General features: G+C 48.9%; 1 protein-coding gene across 1 annotated transcript in view; it reads left to right on the forward strand.

The window, feature by feature from the left end:
- Nucleotides 1-13,831, forward strand: part of mical3a (microtubule associated monooxygenase, calponin and LIM domain containing 3a) — a 61,229-nt gene that overhangs the window by 10,569 nt on the left and 36,829 nt on the right. The window contains exons 2-18 of the mRNA XM_076042681.1: nucleotides 2,251-2,680; nucleotides 3,307-3,514; nucleotides 3,594-3,710; nucleotides 4,084-4,185; nucleotides 5,065-5,220; nucleotides 6,117-6,217; nucleotides 8,372-8,629; nucleotides 8,726-8,841; nucleotides 9,779-9,905; nucleotides 9,983-10,076; nucleotides 10,161-10,190; nucleotides 10,698-10,845; nucleotides 12,053-12,249; nucleotides 12,375-12,493; nucleotides 12,602-12,664; nucleotides 12,813-12,989; nucleotides 13,640-13,744. Coding sequence (XP_075898796.1) covers nucleotides 2,402-2,680; nucleotides 3,307-3,514; nucleotides 3,594-3,710; nucleotides 4,084-4,185; nucleotides 5,065-5,220; nucleotides 6,117-6,217; nucleotides 8,372-8,629; nucleotides 8,726-8,841; nucleotides 9,779-9,905; nucleotides 9,983-10,076; nucleotides 10,161-10,190; nucleotides 10,698-10,845; nucleotides 12,053-12,249; nucleotides 12,375-12,493; nucleotides 12,602-12,664; nucleotides 12,813-12,989; nucleotides 13,640-13,744 — 2,397 coding nt within the window. The 5' untranslated portion in view covers nucleotides 2,251-2,401. The remainder of the gene's footprint in view (nucleotides 1-2,250; nucleotides 2,681-3,306; nucleotides 3,515-3,593; nucleotides 3,711-4,083; nucleotides 4,186-5,064; nucleotides 5,221-6,116; nucleotides 6,218-8,371; nucleotides 8,630-8,725; nucleotides 8,842-9,778; nucleotides 9,906-9,982; nucleotides 10,077-10,160; nucleotides 10,191-10,697; nucleotides 10,846-12,052; nucleotides 12,250-12,374; nucleotides 12,494-12,601; nucleotides 12,665-12,812; nucleotides 12,990-13,639; nucleotides 13,745-13,831) is intronic.

Below are 13,831 nucleotides of genomic sequence, written 5' to 3' on the forward strand. Positions count from 1 at the left end.
GACTTCAAAGTGTGTTCGGTGTTTGCTGCGGCCTCTCTCCCTCCCTCTGTGTCTCAGATGTGTCATAAAGGCGAGGCTATCATCTTACACGACGTGTTGCTCTAAACAGTGTCTTTCTAGAAGTCCAAATGACAAGTCCAGGAAAGGGGACCAGTTAAGGTTTGAACAGGGAGAGTCGAGCGAAAGACTCCAATTGATCCTTGAAACAAAGATTTTGATTTTGTCCTGATGCGACTTGTTGCTCATCTGAGACTTCCACTGCTGAAGCTGCCTCCTTTTCTGCAGTCAAATCTTTTTTTTTTTTTAAATGTAAGATGACATTCTGCCTGAATGAGGACTTGGAAATTACCTGCTATTCTTCACCCTGTGACAGCAGTCCTCCTTTTTGTTCTTATTTCTATCTCTTTTCTTTTATATTTTGATGTTGACGAAGCACCGGTCGGGTTGAAGAATGCAATAAATTCCAGACTTATTTTGATGTATCCTTAGAGGTTCTTCCAAAGTTTCCATCACGTTTCAACACGCGACTGAATCAAATCGCTGCTGGTTCCTGTGGGAAGAAAAAATGCAGCGGCAGCCACGTGTACAAACTTTACTTCGCACACGGGGTTCTTTTGGTTCTTTCTGATTATGTTGTGTGGCACAAAAAAACAAGGCAACCTGGGCTGTGGACTTTGTCTACTAAATAATTATTAGATTCAACCAGATAACAGCATCATACTAAAGGCCCGTGTCATTTGTGTTAATCATTCATGATGTATAAAGTGTTTGCTTAAAACTTTTCTCGTTTTCTTGTCTTCTGTTCTTGACTCCTCACTGCATGAACATGATGCCACGTTATCTTTTTTTTTTTTTTTTTTATATCAATATCATAAAGTCCTTATTTGGGACTGAGCCTCAGCGAAGTCCTGCTCTGATTAGTCTTTGTATTCTTCTGCATGAACAGAAATGGGCATCAAATGCCAGTTTATCATTTGAGTGATTCCGCTGCAGACTGTTTCCAATCATGAAGATTGGCAAGAGAATTAAGGACCATCGAGCGCTTCAATTAGCGCTGGACATTGGGATATGATAATGTGATATGCACTAGCCAGTCAGTTGAAGTGCCTGCATTTTGTTGCTGTAATCTACTCCCGGCTGTGCATTATTGAAATTTTCGATCCGCTTCAGGATACCGGCAGTCGTCACGTGATTTATCCGCCATGGGTGTTTGTGTGTCTGCTTGATTGAATGTGTACAAGATTATTCGAGATTGCTATATTATAAGATTGCCTGCTGTAGTTGCAGATTGATTCTACATCTAGTGTACATCTTGGGACTCGTGTACTGTATCTCTGATGTACATTTTTTTTTTTGTTGATCCAACTCCATTCTGTTCAGGAGGAATTTGAAGGTCAAGCTCTGCAGGCTTAGGCTGCTTGCTGAACGTCCATACTTTATTCTGATCAGGGAGATTAGAGTGATGTCTTGCTGTAATCTGCTGCTGCGTTTGTGCGACCGAAGCCTTGACGCTGACGCTACCTTCCCTGCACACGTCAAGCCAATGCTTTCAATAGGAACAGCTTGACATTTTTCAGAAATATTATAAAATAACACCCTTGTTGTGTTGCCAAGGATGAATCGAAGAGGTTTGTAGTGCTGTTTATCGCTTGCAGATCAGTTCTGAAGCTTGGGGCAAACAAAGCCGGCTCCTACGCCGCTGAACTTGGGAGCAGGGTATTTGTATTTTCTTTTATTAAAGGCTCTCTTCTGCAAAGTCGATTTATTATTGATATACCATCGCCTCAGTCTGAGAGGGCACGTTGGGTGCCGGGGCCGAGATGCGTGGATCAGTTGGTCAGGACCATCTGGGCCCCATTGAGTCGCTGCTCGGTCGGCCGGGTCGGTTTATCGAAAGACTGTGATTTTGTTGTGTTTGGAAGTGTTTGAGGATGAACGGGCCATTTCCTGCGTCTAGGGCCTGTTATTTCTGTCACACAGACACTGGTGCCCTGTGCTTTTCCTGTTTGGCTTCGTGTGGGTTCAGTGGCCTTCTTGAGTCCAGTGGCCTCATTCCTAGACAGTCCAGAGGTTGGCCCGAGGTTATCTGGCTGCCAAGAATGACAGAGTGGCCTCAGATGACTCTGTCTTTACCCCTAATTGCCACTCTGATGGCTTGCGTGTCCAGCCCCATCGCATGCAACAGCTGCAGAACTTTGCACCTAATTAAAACTTTCTGTCTCACCGGGAACCGCTTGTTTTCTTTTTCAGAACCAAGATGTCAGAGGCTGGGAGTTAGACGCCTCTACGCCCCAACTTCACGGAGAGTCTTCCAGGATTGGGGCTGGACACCCAGACCCCCGCTTACAGGGGTGGGGGCGGGGGGCGGCGCGGGGCGCCGGTAGCCCCGTGAGGGTGGACCATGGGGGATGGAAGCACGGGAGCGGCTGGAGGCGACGGGGTCAACCTGTCCCACGTCCTCTTCGACAACTTTGTCCAGGCGTCCACCTTTAAGGGCACGGTGAAAGCCTTCCAGGAGCTCTGCGACCACCTGGAGCTCAAGCCCACCGAGTCCAGGATCTTCTACCACAAGCTCAAGTCCAAACTCAACTACTGGAAGGCCAAGGCGCTCTGGGTGAAGCTGGACAAAAGGGCGGGCCAGAAGGAGTACAAGAAGGGGCGGGCGTGCGTGAATTCAAAGGTCAGTGTGGAGCCACGGCAACGTTATGATGTTTATTTTCAAAATAAAATGACAGTTCAAGTCTTCAGCTCAGACAAAAATTTGACATTCTATCATTGACGGAGCATATTTTTGGAGTAAAACTAGAAATAGACCACGAACATTTGACACTTGATTTAATTGTAAGGTTTTAGCTATGTGTTTGCAGCCAGCTTGATGATTTGCATATTTATGACGTCTGCAACTTGGACAATAAAGTTATTTACAAGATGTTAAAATGCTAAAAGTATTAAAGTGATGAAGCACTGAAGACGCATTGATTCTGCTGACTTTTAGATCCTTGCTTCCAAAGACTTGATCTATCATTTCATTTTTAGCTGGCAAAAGTATTATTTTCGATTTTTTTTTTTTAATGTTAACCAAAAACCAAAAACATAACCAACAGAAATGCGTGTGGCTCTAGCCGATAATCATGGCTCTTTGCCAATGCGCTTTTAGTAAAGGAGTTAAGCACTACATGTGAGCGAGCCCTTGTGTTATATGACATTCGGGGCCCCCTCAGGTCCTGACAGATATTTCCATGCGTATGGCGTCTAGTGGCTTTCACGCATTTGCATCAAATTTGCCTTTTCTTTTCCTGCTGGCAGTGTCTGATCATCGGTGCTGGACCATGCGGCCTGCGCACGGCCATCGAACTGGCTCTGCTCGGGGCCAAGGTGGTGCTGGTGGAGAAGAGAGACGCCTTCTCCAGGAACAACGTGCTGCACCTCTGGCCCTTCACCATCCAGGACCTCAGGGGCCTGGGGGCCAAAAAGTTCTACGGGAAGTTCTGCGCCGGTGCCATCGACCACATCAGTGAGTGGAGCGCGAGGCGACGTGCGTCCGTCCCTGTGCACGTCTTCCGGTTCTCATGTCCCTCCCGTTGGCCGTGCAGGTATCCGCCAGCTTCAGCTGATGCTGCTCAAAATGGCGCTGTTGCTCGGCATCGAGATCCACGTCAACGTCGAGTTCAAGGGCCTCATCGAGCCTCCGGAAGATCAAGAATCCGAAAGTGAGTTTTTCCGTATTATGCGACCCCGCAGAGCAGGCAAACTTTTTGACTGGTGGGCCACAATGGGTTCTAAAATGCAGCACGTACGACACCGTGATGTCATGCTGGGAATAAACTCTTTTCTGGAATTTTCTGGATAAAAATTCCTAGATTAATAAATCTACAATAGAAAGATTTGTTACAAACTGTGCCTTAGTCACAGTCATCCTGTCAACTGTTTTCCAGCTGTTTATTTTTGCACTGCGGTCTATGAGGAAGATGCTTTTTGGGCAGCATGGGATTTTTGGCTGCAGTACCTCGAGTGGCCACTGGGGGATCCCGTTCTAATGATACATACATTTTTTAATCTATTTTCTTTCTTTTTTTAAAACAGAGATTGGTTGGAGGGCCGAGATCCACCCGAGGACACACCCAGTCAACGAGCTGGAGTTCGACGTCATCATCGGCGCGGACGGAAAGCGAAACACGCTGCCAGGCAAGTGGACGGGCGCGCTAGCGCAGCTCTTCCTCATTGTTGTTCATTGTGTCTTTGGCTTTGAATGGATTTCAATCCGTCTTTCCATCGGACATAGGTTTTTCCGACCTTTGACATGTCTATCTGTCTTTTCATCCTATGTCTGATGAAAAGACAGATAGAAATCCATTTAAAGCAGGCGATGCTTGATTGTTTTTTTGCGCCCCTCCCCCCGTTTCTGAAGCGTTGTTGCCGCTGCAGACGATTATGATCTCACTTAGTGTGGAGCTGCGGCGGTGACGTTTGCCCATTCTATGAATGAGCAGTTGTGCACGTCGGTCACGGTGTGCGTGTGTGTGTGTGTTTGTGTCTGGGCCGCTGCGTTCGAGTGACAACTGGGGACGGCCCCCACCGTTGGAGCTGAGTGGGAATTGTCGGGATTGGGGTGTTTGTTTCCTGTACGGGGGCTGCACACACACACTCCCACACACACACTCCCACACACACACACACACACACACACACTCTGAGAGGAAACCCCCTGCCGAACCGAGTACCCTGACCCCTTCGCCGCCGCTCCGGTGATAGGAAGTGGGAACGCTGGGAACGCCGCACGCTTTCGCAGCTCCAGCAGCCCCTAAAAAAAAAAAAAAAAAAACTCCGGGGCTGTTTATGCTGTCATGGCACCAAACATCTGGTTGCGTTTACGCCGTCGAGTGTGCAATTGTCGGGTTTGGCGTGTTGTTGAAACAAAGCGCAATCCTTGTTTTTGCGGCCTCGCTGTTTCGGGATTTACGGTGTGACACACGCGCGAGCGAGCGTGTGTGTGAGCTGCTCCCAACTCGTCCACATTTTCCCCACGTGAATTTTTTCTTTTTTTTTTTCCTCCCACTCCTCCAGGTTTTCGACGTAAGGAGTTCCGCGGGAAGCTCGCCATCGCCATCACTGCGAACTTCATCAACCGGAACACGAGCGCCGAGGCCAAAGTGGAGGAGATCAGCGGGGTGGCCTTCATCTTCAACCAGAAGTTTTTCCAAGACCTCAGAGAGGCCACAGGTCAGTGGCGGCTTGATATAAAAGGCCTCATTTTATGCAAAATTTACTTTTAAAGGGTCTTTCTAGCCAGCAAACTTCCCAGAAATGAAATTCATTTTTTTTTTTTAATATATAAAACCTCTTTGGCTTGCTATATTTTCTCTCTGCAAGTAACCCTTTGTGATGTCACAGAGGGAAGTTATTTTGCCCCCAGATTAACAATGCCACACTGTGAGACCACTAACGTGAATGGCCATCAATGCTTGATTTTTTTATTTATTTATTTATTTATTTATTTATTTTTAAAGCAGGAAGTTGCAAACAAAGGGCTATTTTTTTTTTTTTTTCTGATAGTGAATTCCACAAAGCTGCTTTTCTGTAATCTGGGAAGCAAACGAAATCCACAAACTATATTGTGGGCCCTTGTGTAGGTCCAAAATCTTTCCGGGGGTGCGGCGACTGCCGATGACGTCGCATACGGCAACTGTATTAGGACAAACTACATCACGGTCTCTTTTCGACCGCAATGTAATTTGTCCTAACAGAGTTGCCGTAAGACCTTGGACAAATCTCGTAGCCCGGACAGATTTTGTACCCACGACAGAATAGAAAGCTTCCAAAGCTTAAACCGGAAGTTTCTTGGAAGTTTCCTCTTTGACGAGATTCTGCTTTTGTGATTCCGTCCCCTCGGATCAAAGGCTCCGGATTTGTCGGATCGTCCAATTAAAAACGCTCGGCGTCGGCTCCGGCGCCAGGCCTGCCACAATATACCGCTGACGTTCCCCGTTGGCAAACGGCCCTCCGCGTGCTCCGAGACGCATAATTGTTCCCTCTAACGATGACACGGCAGAAACAATGAGCGAGGCGCTCGTGCTTGTGTGTGACAATCCGTCCGCCGTCTCTCCGTCTCCTCGCAGGCATCGACCTGGAAAACATCGTCTACTACAAGGACGACACGCACTACTTTGTGATGACGGCCAAGAAGCAGAGCCTGCTGGAGAAGGGCGTCATTCTACATGTGAGTGGTCCGAGGCCTGTGTGTGTGTGTGTGTGTGTGTGTGTGTGTGTGTGTGTGTGTGTGTGTGTGTGTGTGTGTGTGTGTGTGTGTGTGTGTGTGTGTGTGTGTGTGTGTGTGTACTTGTGCGTGCACGTTGTTTCCATCCCTCTCGCTGCCGGGGATGGACCTGTCGCACTCGCCTGCAGGCGCGGCCGTAAATCTGCCCTTCTTTCTGGGTTTCTCTCTCTCTCTCTCTCTCTCTCTCCCTCTCTCTCTCTCTCTGTCTTTTGTTCCCGTGTTGTCTGTTCCTCGGTATCGCGCTAATGGTCAGACCGTGCCAGCAGTGTTCGAGAAACGCCGTGCCAAGTACGTGCACGCTCTCTGTTTTTGCCCTCTCTCTCTCGCTGCACGGTAGTTTCCTTCCTGCCAGCCACTTCTCACAGTAAACAGGAAAGGAGCCTTTGACGCGTCGGTCGGCTCAGAACCCTTCTTTAATCAGACTTGTGATTTAAAAAAATAAAAAAATCATCAACTTTATTATCGCTCAGGTCGTTTTAGTTTCCCCGAGACGCTCGTTTTTTTCCACCGTGCGTATTTCCGAAACCCTCCCAGCGCGTGTGCGAGCAGGTCTGTGTGCTCTTCCAGCCCACCGAAGACACCAAAGGAGGCTTTTTTTTTTTTTTTTGTGGGATGAGCTGCGTCGCCGGAGGGGATTTGGATTCCACGGGAACGTGAAGGAAAAGTCATAATTTTTCGGGATTCCCCCCCCCTTTCAATGCAGGACCCTTTTTATAGCAGCGACACTGAGTTCATTCTGAGGAGGAAGAGGAGGAGGAGGAGGAGAGGAAATAGTTCTGCAACAAAGTGACCGCCTCCCCTTCTTCCCCCCCCCCCCCCCCATTTCACTCACATATTCCGCCGCCCTGCTCCTCCCCGCCGCCGCCCACGTCACCTCCGCCTGCCTGGCAGCAGACCAGCTTGCAGTGCCGAGGGCCGAGGGCGGAGGAATGCACCTCTCGCCGCCTCCTGTGAAAACACGGCGGCGGATTGACGATGCACGTCTGAGGGGGGCCCCGAGAACCGCAAGTGTCTGTCTGGGCAGCCCGACTGGAGAGAGGGAGGGAGAGAGGGAGAGAGGGAGAGAGGGAGAGAGGGAGAGAGACAGAGGGAGAGAGAGAGAGAGAGAGAGAGAGGAGTTGGCAATACTACACAGTACATAGCAGCCACCTGTGCCGTACTGCTTCCTGGGGAACTCCGTCTTATTGTTTTGAAAATCATGAGAGGTTGTTGTTATGAGTCACGTGATGGACGGCGCGTCAACGCTTTTATTTTGATTGCCATGTGAACGGCGCTCACGCCGGGATGCAATGGTTTGGCTGGACCGGACATGTTCTGTTGGAGTACACCATAAAAGCAGTGCGGTAAATTTGTCAGTCCCTGTTAAAGACCAAGAGGAGAGTGGAAGTCTCATGAAAACAAACATTTATCAGATATTGGTTCTACTTTCTTTATGAATGAGGTCAAGTTATTTATTTATGTATTTATTTATTTATTTTTGCAGTTGTATTTCTTCCTTTGCAGTTAATACAAACATTTATTCTCAAAATTGAACAAAGTAGTGCTTTCTACTTGAAGGGTCCATAATTATGCAACAAAAAAAGAAAAAGAAAAAGAAAACCTTAGAAGTCAGTCTTTTGTACTAAATCTTCACCTTCCACCTTCCACCTTCACCTTAATATTACGTCAGTCTATTAGTAACAGTGTTCCAGTTAATGGGCCTTGAACTTGTGTTGACATATAATGACAACAATCTGGTAATTAGAATAAGCTAACATTGGGTGATTATTTCAGGAGTCTGCTGTGGTTCCTGTGGTGGAGCAGCAGCACAGCAACAGACCAGATCTTGTCTCTCGTGTTTGCACGTGTCATCAAGCTTGTTGTCATTAGTAGTTGCCTGTCTGCAGTTTTAGCCGCCGACAGCTGCCAAATACTCACTTTGCCGGTCGGCCGAGTGCTCGTTCGCGACTTCTTCGGCGGCTCTGATTGTGGAATCGCGTATTTCCCTCAGCACCTGCTGTTTTCCCAAGGAGCTTTCACTTAAAAATCCTGCTGCTGTAAATCACCGGCCCGCCTCTTCCTCCCCCCCCCCCCCCCCCCCCCCCCCCTCCCGAACAGGACTACGCTGACACGGAGATGCTGCTCTCCAGGGCCAACGTGGACCAGGCCGCGCTGCTCTCCTACGCCCGCGAGGCCGCCGACTTCTCCACCAACCACCAGCTGCCCACGCTGGACTTTGCCATCAACCACTACGGCCAGCCCGACGTGGCCATGTTCGACTTCACCTGCATGTACGCCTCGGAGAACGCCGCCATGGTGCGGCAGCGGCATGGCCACAAGCTGCTGGTGGCGCTGGTGGGCGACAGCCTGCTGGAGGTGAGGGCGAGCGCGGCCGGGCGGAATTCTTTCTCTGGCCTTATATGGTGATTGAATGTGGTCCTGTTGTTTTTTTTTCTTTTTCTTCTTCTGCAGCCGTTCTGGCCCATGGGCACCGGCATCGCTCGAGGTTTCCTGGCAGCCATGGACTCAGGGTGGATGGTGAAGAGCTGGGCTCAGGGAAAACCTCCCCTGGAGGTGCTGGCTGAAAGGTCAGGAAGTGCAAACACACACACACACACACACGCACACACACGCACATGCAGACGTGCGCACAACCGCGCCTGCTATCTCTTAAGTGTTTTACCAGGAAATGTGCGTGTGTCAAGCATCAGTCCCACCTCTGAGTACCACTTACTGCAAGCATGGGCAAACTACGGCCCGGGGGCCATATGCGGCCCGTTAAGCTTTTTAAGCCGGCCAAACTTTAAGAAATGATATTATTGGCCAGTAAGTCATAAAAAAAAGCTGTATTTCATCCATTTTTTCAGCATTTTAAGAGTTGTTTCAATAAAGTTTTTTAAAATTTCAATTTGCCCCTCGGTCAAATTTTAGAACCAATTGTGGCCCACCAGTCGAAAAGTTTGCCCGCCCCTGACTTGCAGTCTCTCAAGCGACTTTTTAATTTGTAATTTTGATATATTTATATACATGTATTTATTATGAATGCAGCGATACCGACACCAGTATCGGGTATCGGTACGAATACCGGGGTTGAGTACTCGTACTCATAAAATACATGCCAGATGCGATACCCAATGTATATGTAATATGACAATTTTGTCAAGTTTGTGTTTGCATTACAGTGAAACTTGTGACCCTGTTCTAGAAAAACATGCTGAGGAATGTGTTTGAAATAGATTTTTTTTTTTCCCACAGATGTTCTGCTAAGTAATTCTGTAATGTGTAATGACCTTATTAAGTCCTTGGCATGGGTGGGTACCAAAATGCAAGTACTCGTACTCTATTCGTTGTGTAAAAATATAGTACTGGTGCGACCCTGCTATCTGTCACTTCTGTATTTATTATTTTCGCTACCGGCGTTAATCTGTTCTTCACCCATTTCCAATATTTCTCCCCGCACTCCCCTCTTGCGCAAGACTCCACTCGAGTGCGTTGAATAATTCAGCGGCCTTCGCTCCGTTTCAGGGAGAGTATTTACCGTCTGCTGCCCCAGACCACGCCAGAGAACGTCAGCAAGAACTTCAGCCACTACAGCCTGGATCCCACCACACGCTACCCCAACATTAGCCTTAACTTCCTCAAACCCAGCCAGGTGGGCTCTCCTTATAACTCTGTATTGTAGCTCGCTGGGCATTGACGTTGACCTAACGCCACGTGTCTCCGCTGCAGATGAGGCACCTCTGCGACACCGGGGAGTCCGGGGAAATGCGGGTTGAGATCGAGAACGCGATCAACTCGTCCACCCCCAAGTTGGCCAGGAACGGTAGGTGTTTGTCTGTCGATCCATCGGCTCAGTGTTTTATTTTCGCCCACGTGTTGCAATAACGACGGATTGTTTTCACTCCAGACTTTAGTCTGCTTGACAAGCAGCTGCAAGGTAACGCAAGTTGCATGGTGTTGCCTCTCGGGAAGGGTTGTTGTTGGGTTTGTTTTTTTGTTTTTTTTTAACGGTTTGAAAGTCGGCCTGCCGTGTGCGGACAAAGGATGGAATGAACGGTGGAGGAGTGGTGGAGCTTGTTGACGGGCGGACTGCAGCAAAGAGGTTGTTCTGTGTGTCCTGAGTACTAACTCGTCTCTGGTCCTGATGAATCTCCTCGTTTCATGGCAGATGTTTAGACTCCATAACGTTTGCATTTCCTTCCTTACCCCTTTGTGTAAGAATGTATGTTTTTTTTTTTATTATTATTATTAATTCTTACTGGTTGCCTGGTTTAAACTGGTACTAACTTGTGGCCACGGATGACAAAAAAAAGGTCAAGACCATGAAGCGCCCTGCTGCCTGGAAAACGTTCTATTTATTTTCACTTTACACGAGTCCGGATTCTGTTCAACTCGCTGCTTCTACACGAAAGTGACATTTTTCTTTCCCCCCCCCCCATCTCAGAATCAATCGCCCGTTCCAGCAAGCTGCTCAACTGGTGCCAGAGGCAGACGGAGGGATACCGGAACGTCAAAGTGACGGACCTGACCATGTCCTGGAAGAGCGGCTTGGCACTGTGTGCCCTGATTGACCGATACAGGCCGGACCTCATGTGAGTGCGCGCAGTGTTATGGCCAAGGGAAACAAATTAGGATACACGCAAACACTCGGATACGACTCGCTGAGAGTTGGATTTGTTGGACTTTTTTTTGTTGAATACGTTTGTGGAAAATGTCATAAGTTGAGGTATTTCAGTAGAAGCATGCCGGGGGGGTGGGGGGGGGGGGGTTGTCAGCAATATATTTGAAGGAAACGGCAACCGTGGTGGGTGCAGCACACGAAAAAAATGACTCAGCCTCGTCCTATGACCTTTTTCTTTTTTTAATCAGGCATTGTCTTCGTTTCATGATGTCATAGTAGTGTCAACCGCAAGACAAAGGGGAGTGTTTACATACAAAATGTCATTGAACCAGATCATTTAATGGTCGCTTCATAGATCAGGCACTTTGTGTTTGGAATTCTTTTGCGGTTGGTCACCTTGTTGTTAGTGAGGAGCAACGATTCGCAACTGAGAAGTAATGAGTGTTGAAAGGTCAGATTTAAGGTTACAGTGCATTTCAGATTGTTTGAGTGTGTGTGTTGAGATTCGCTGTCGTGTTCCAGTTCTCTCACTCTCTTAAAAAACAAAAAAAACAAAAACAGTTGCAATTGTTTATTGTGCCGAGCCAGGAGTGACTCCGCTGGTGCTGGTGCTGGTGCTGCTGCTGGTGCTGCTGCTGGTGCTGGTGCTGGTGCTGCTGCTGCTGCTGTGTTTGTGTGTTTATTGTCTGGCGGCCGGCACCTTGGCTTTTATGGTCGTACATCAGCGTTAAATGAGGTGGCGGCTAACGGTCGTAAAGGCCTCTCCAGTTCCCCTCAGACGACCCGCATTGTGCTTTTCCCGCCTTCCCTCCCACACACACACACACACACACACACACGCACACACACATGCATGCACGTCACTTAGGCTCTCACGCAGGCAACCGTCTTAATGCTGATGGCTAATGCAGTTTGTTGCCCTCTGGGGGGAAACGTCGAAATTAGCATGATGGGCTATTAGGGCCGTTTTTTTATTTTTTACCAAGCGGTGTAGCAGCTGAGGCCGAGGTGGGGGGGCGGCGTTAAATGCGGTCCCTGAGAGAAGCTGCTGCATGTGGAGGTATTTAATGACATAATAATGTAATTTAGAAACACAGCGCACACTTTGCAGCCACGCGGGCGTGGCGGCGATCGTACCCACTTGTGTGTCTCTCTCACTCTCGCTTTCCTGCCCGCAGTGACTTCGACTCGCTGGACGAGAAGGACCTGGAGAAGAACAACCAGCTGGCGTTCGACGTGGCCGAGAGGGAGTTCGGCATCTCGCCCTGCATGACGGGCAAGGAGATGTCCTGCGTGGTGGAGCCGGACAAGCTCTCCATGGTCATGTACCTCAGCCAGTTCTACGAGATGTTTAAGGACACAGTGCCACCCGGAGGTGAGAACGGGGCTCTACAGCGAGGCTGCAACGGTGCATCGGGAAACGGCTTGAATCTGGATGGGTTTTTATTGTTTTGTTTGTTCTGATTCATTTATTTATTCTATTTTATTTTTGATCCTCAGATAACCACAACTTGAGTCCGGAGGAGAAGGCGGCGCTCATATCGAGCACCAAGTCTCCCATCTCCTTCCTGAGCAAACTGGGCCAGAGCATCGCGATCTCCAGAAAACGGAACCCAAAGGTCGGTGCAACAGAGGGATTCTAATAATGGCGCAGACAGACAGACAGACAGACAGACAGACGCAGCGGAAGTGGAAAACTGATTTGTAATTGTTTGCGTCGTCGACAGGACAAAAAAGAGAAGGAGTCTGACGGTTTGGGGAAAAGGAGGAGGACCAGCCAGACCGAAGACGTGAGTGACTGTGGTGACGAAGTGACGGATGAACTCACGACCAGCTGATCGAATCGGAGCCGATGCGCTGTGGCCTTCAAGAAGAGAGTCGATTTTTGTCGTTGCTGTCGTCGCTGAAAAGAGGGTTTCTCTCCACTGTCTCGAGCAGGAGGAGGTGTCCAGGGCCGGCCGTGACGACAGGCCGTCTGTCGCAGCCATCCTCGCCGAGAGGAAGATGGACTCCTCCGCCGTGGGCAACCACAACAAAGTCAAGGTCATGGCCACGCAGCTGCTGGCCAAGTTCGAGGAGAACGCTCCGGCTCAGCAGTCGGGACTCAAGCGGCAGGTAGGACGGAGTGGAGAGTGCTTGAAGAAGACCAGACAACACAACAGCTGTGTCTTTTAGCCGCGGGCGATCGCCTACTTTGTGTTACGGGGTCCCCTAAGAGGGAATATTTTGAGAAACTGCAAGGTCCTTTGCTGTCAGAGCTCGAGTTTTCTTGCCATGGAGCAGTAGTGGGCTGCCGGGAGACTCGCTGGGATTGTTTGAAAGAGAGAATTCGACTCTCAGCTCTCGCACTCTGAGAGGAATGCTGCGTCTTGCACTGGCTTTTGATTTGTAATGCTGCGCTTTAGTGTTTTTTTTTTTTTTTGGTTTGTTTTTGTTTTGTTTTGTTGCTGTCATCCTCTTTTTTTTTTCTTTTTTTTTTGTTGTTGCTGTCCTCTTTTCATCATTATTTCCCCGTCAAAGCACAGAAACCTCACATCTCTTCCAGCGTGATGATTTCCGGGAGCCTCTCCTGTCATTTCTCCCATCATCTGTGAACGCACCTTAACTCCGCCCGCTCTGACTCCACTCCACCCTTAACTCACTTCCTTCTTTTTCTCTCCTCTTTTTTTCCCTCCCCCCCCAAATCTCATCATGGCATCTTTCACCTTTTTTTTTTTTTTTTTTTTTGTAACGGCTGGGTCATGATACTATACACCACCTCAAAGGTGGAATCTCTGCCCAATCTGGACTGCCTTTTGACCCCCAGTCTGCCCCAAATGCCCGTTCACGAGCCGGTGGTGCGCCTGCCGCCGGTTCCAGCCTGGAGAAAGGTAACAGAGTGGAGCCGCCGTGCCCCCGTGTGTCCCCGTAGCGACTAACAGCTAGACGCTAGACTCCTGCCGTGTGTCCGTGTGGTT

Source organism: Nelusetta ayraudi, unplaced genomic scaffold, assembly GCF_046127955.1.
Source record: "Nelusetta ayraudi isolate G7.1 ecotype Tasmania unplaced genomic scaffold, CSIRO-AGI_Nayr_v1 ptg000071l, whole genome shotgun sequence".
NCBI lineage: Eukaryota > Metazoa > Chordata > Actinopteri > Tetraodontiformes > Monacanthidae > Nelusetta > Nelusetta ayraudi.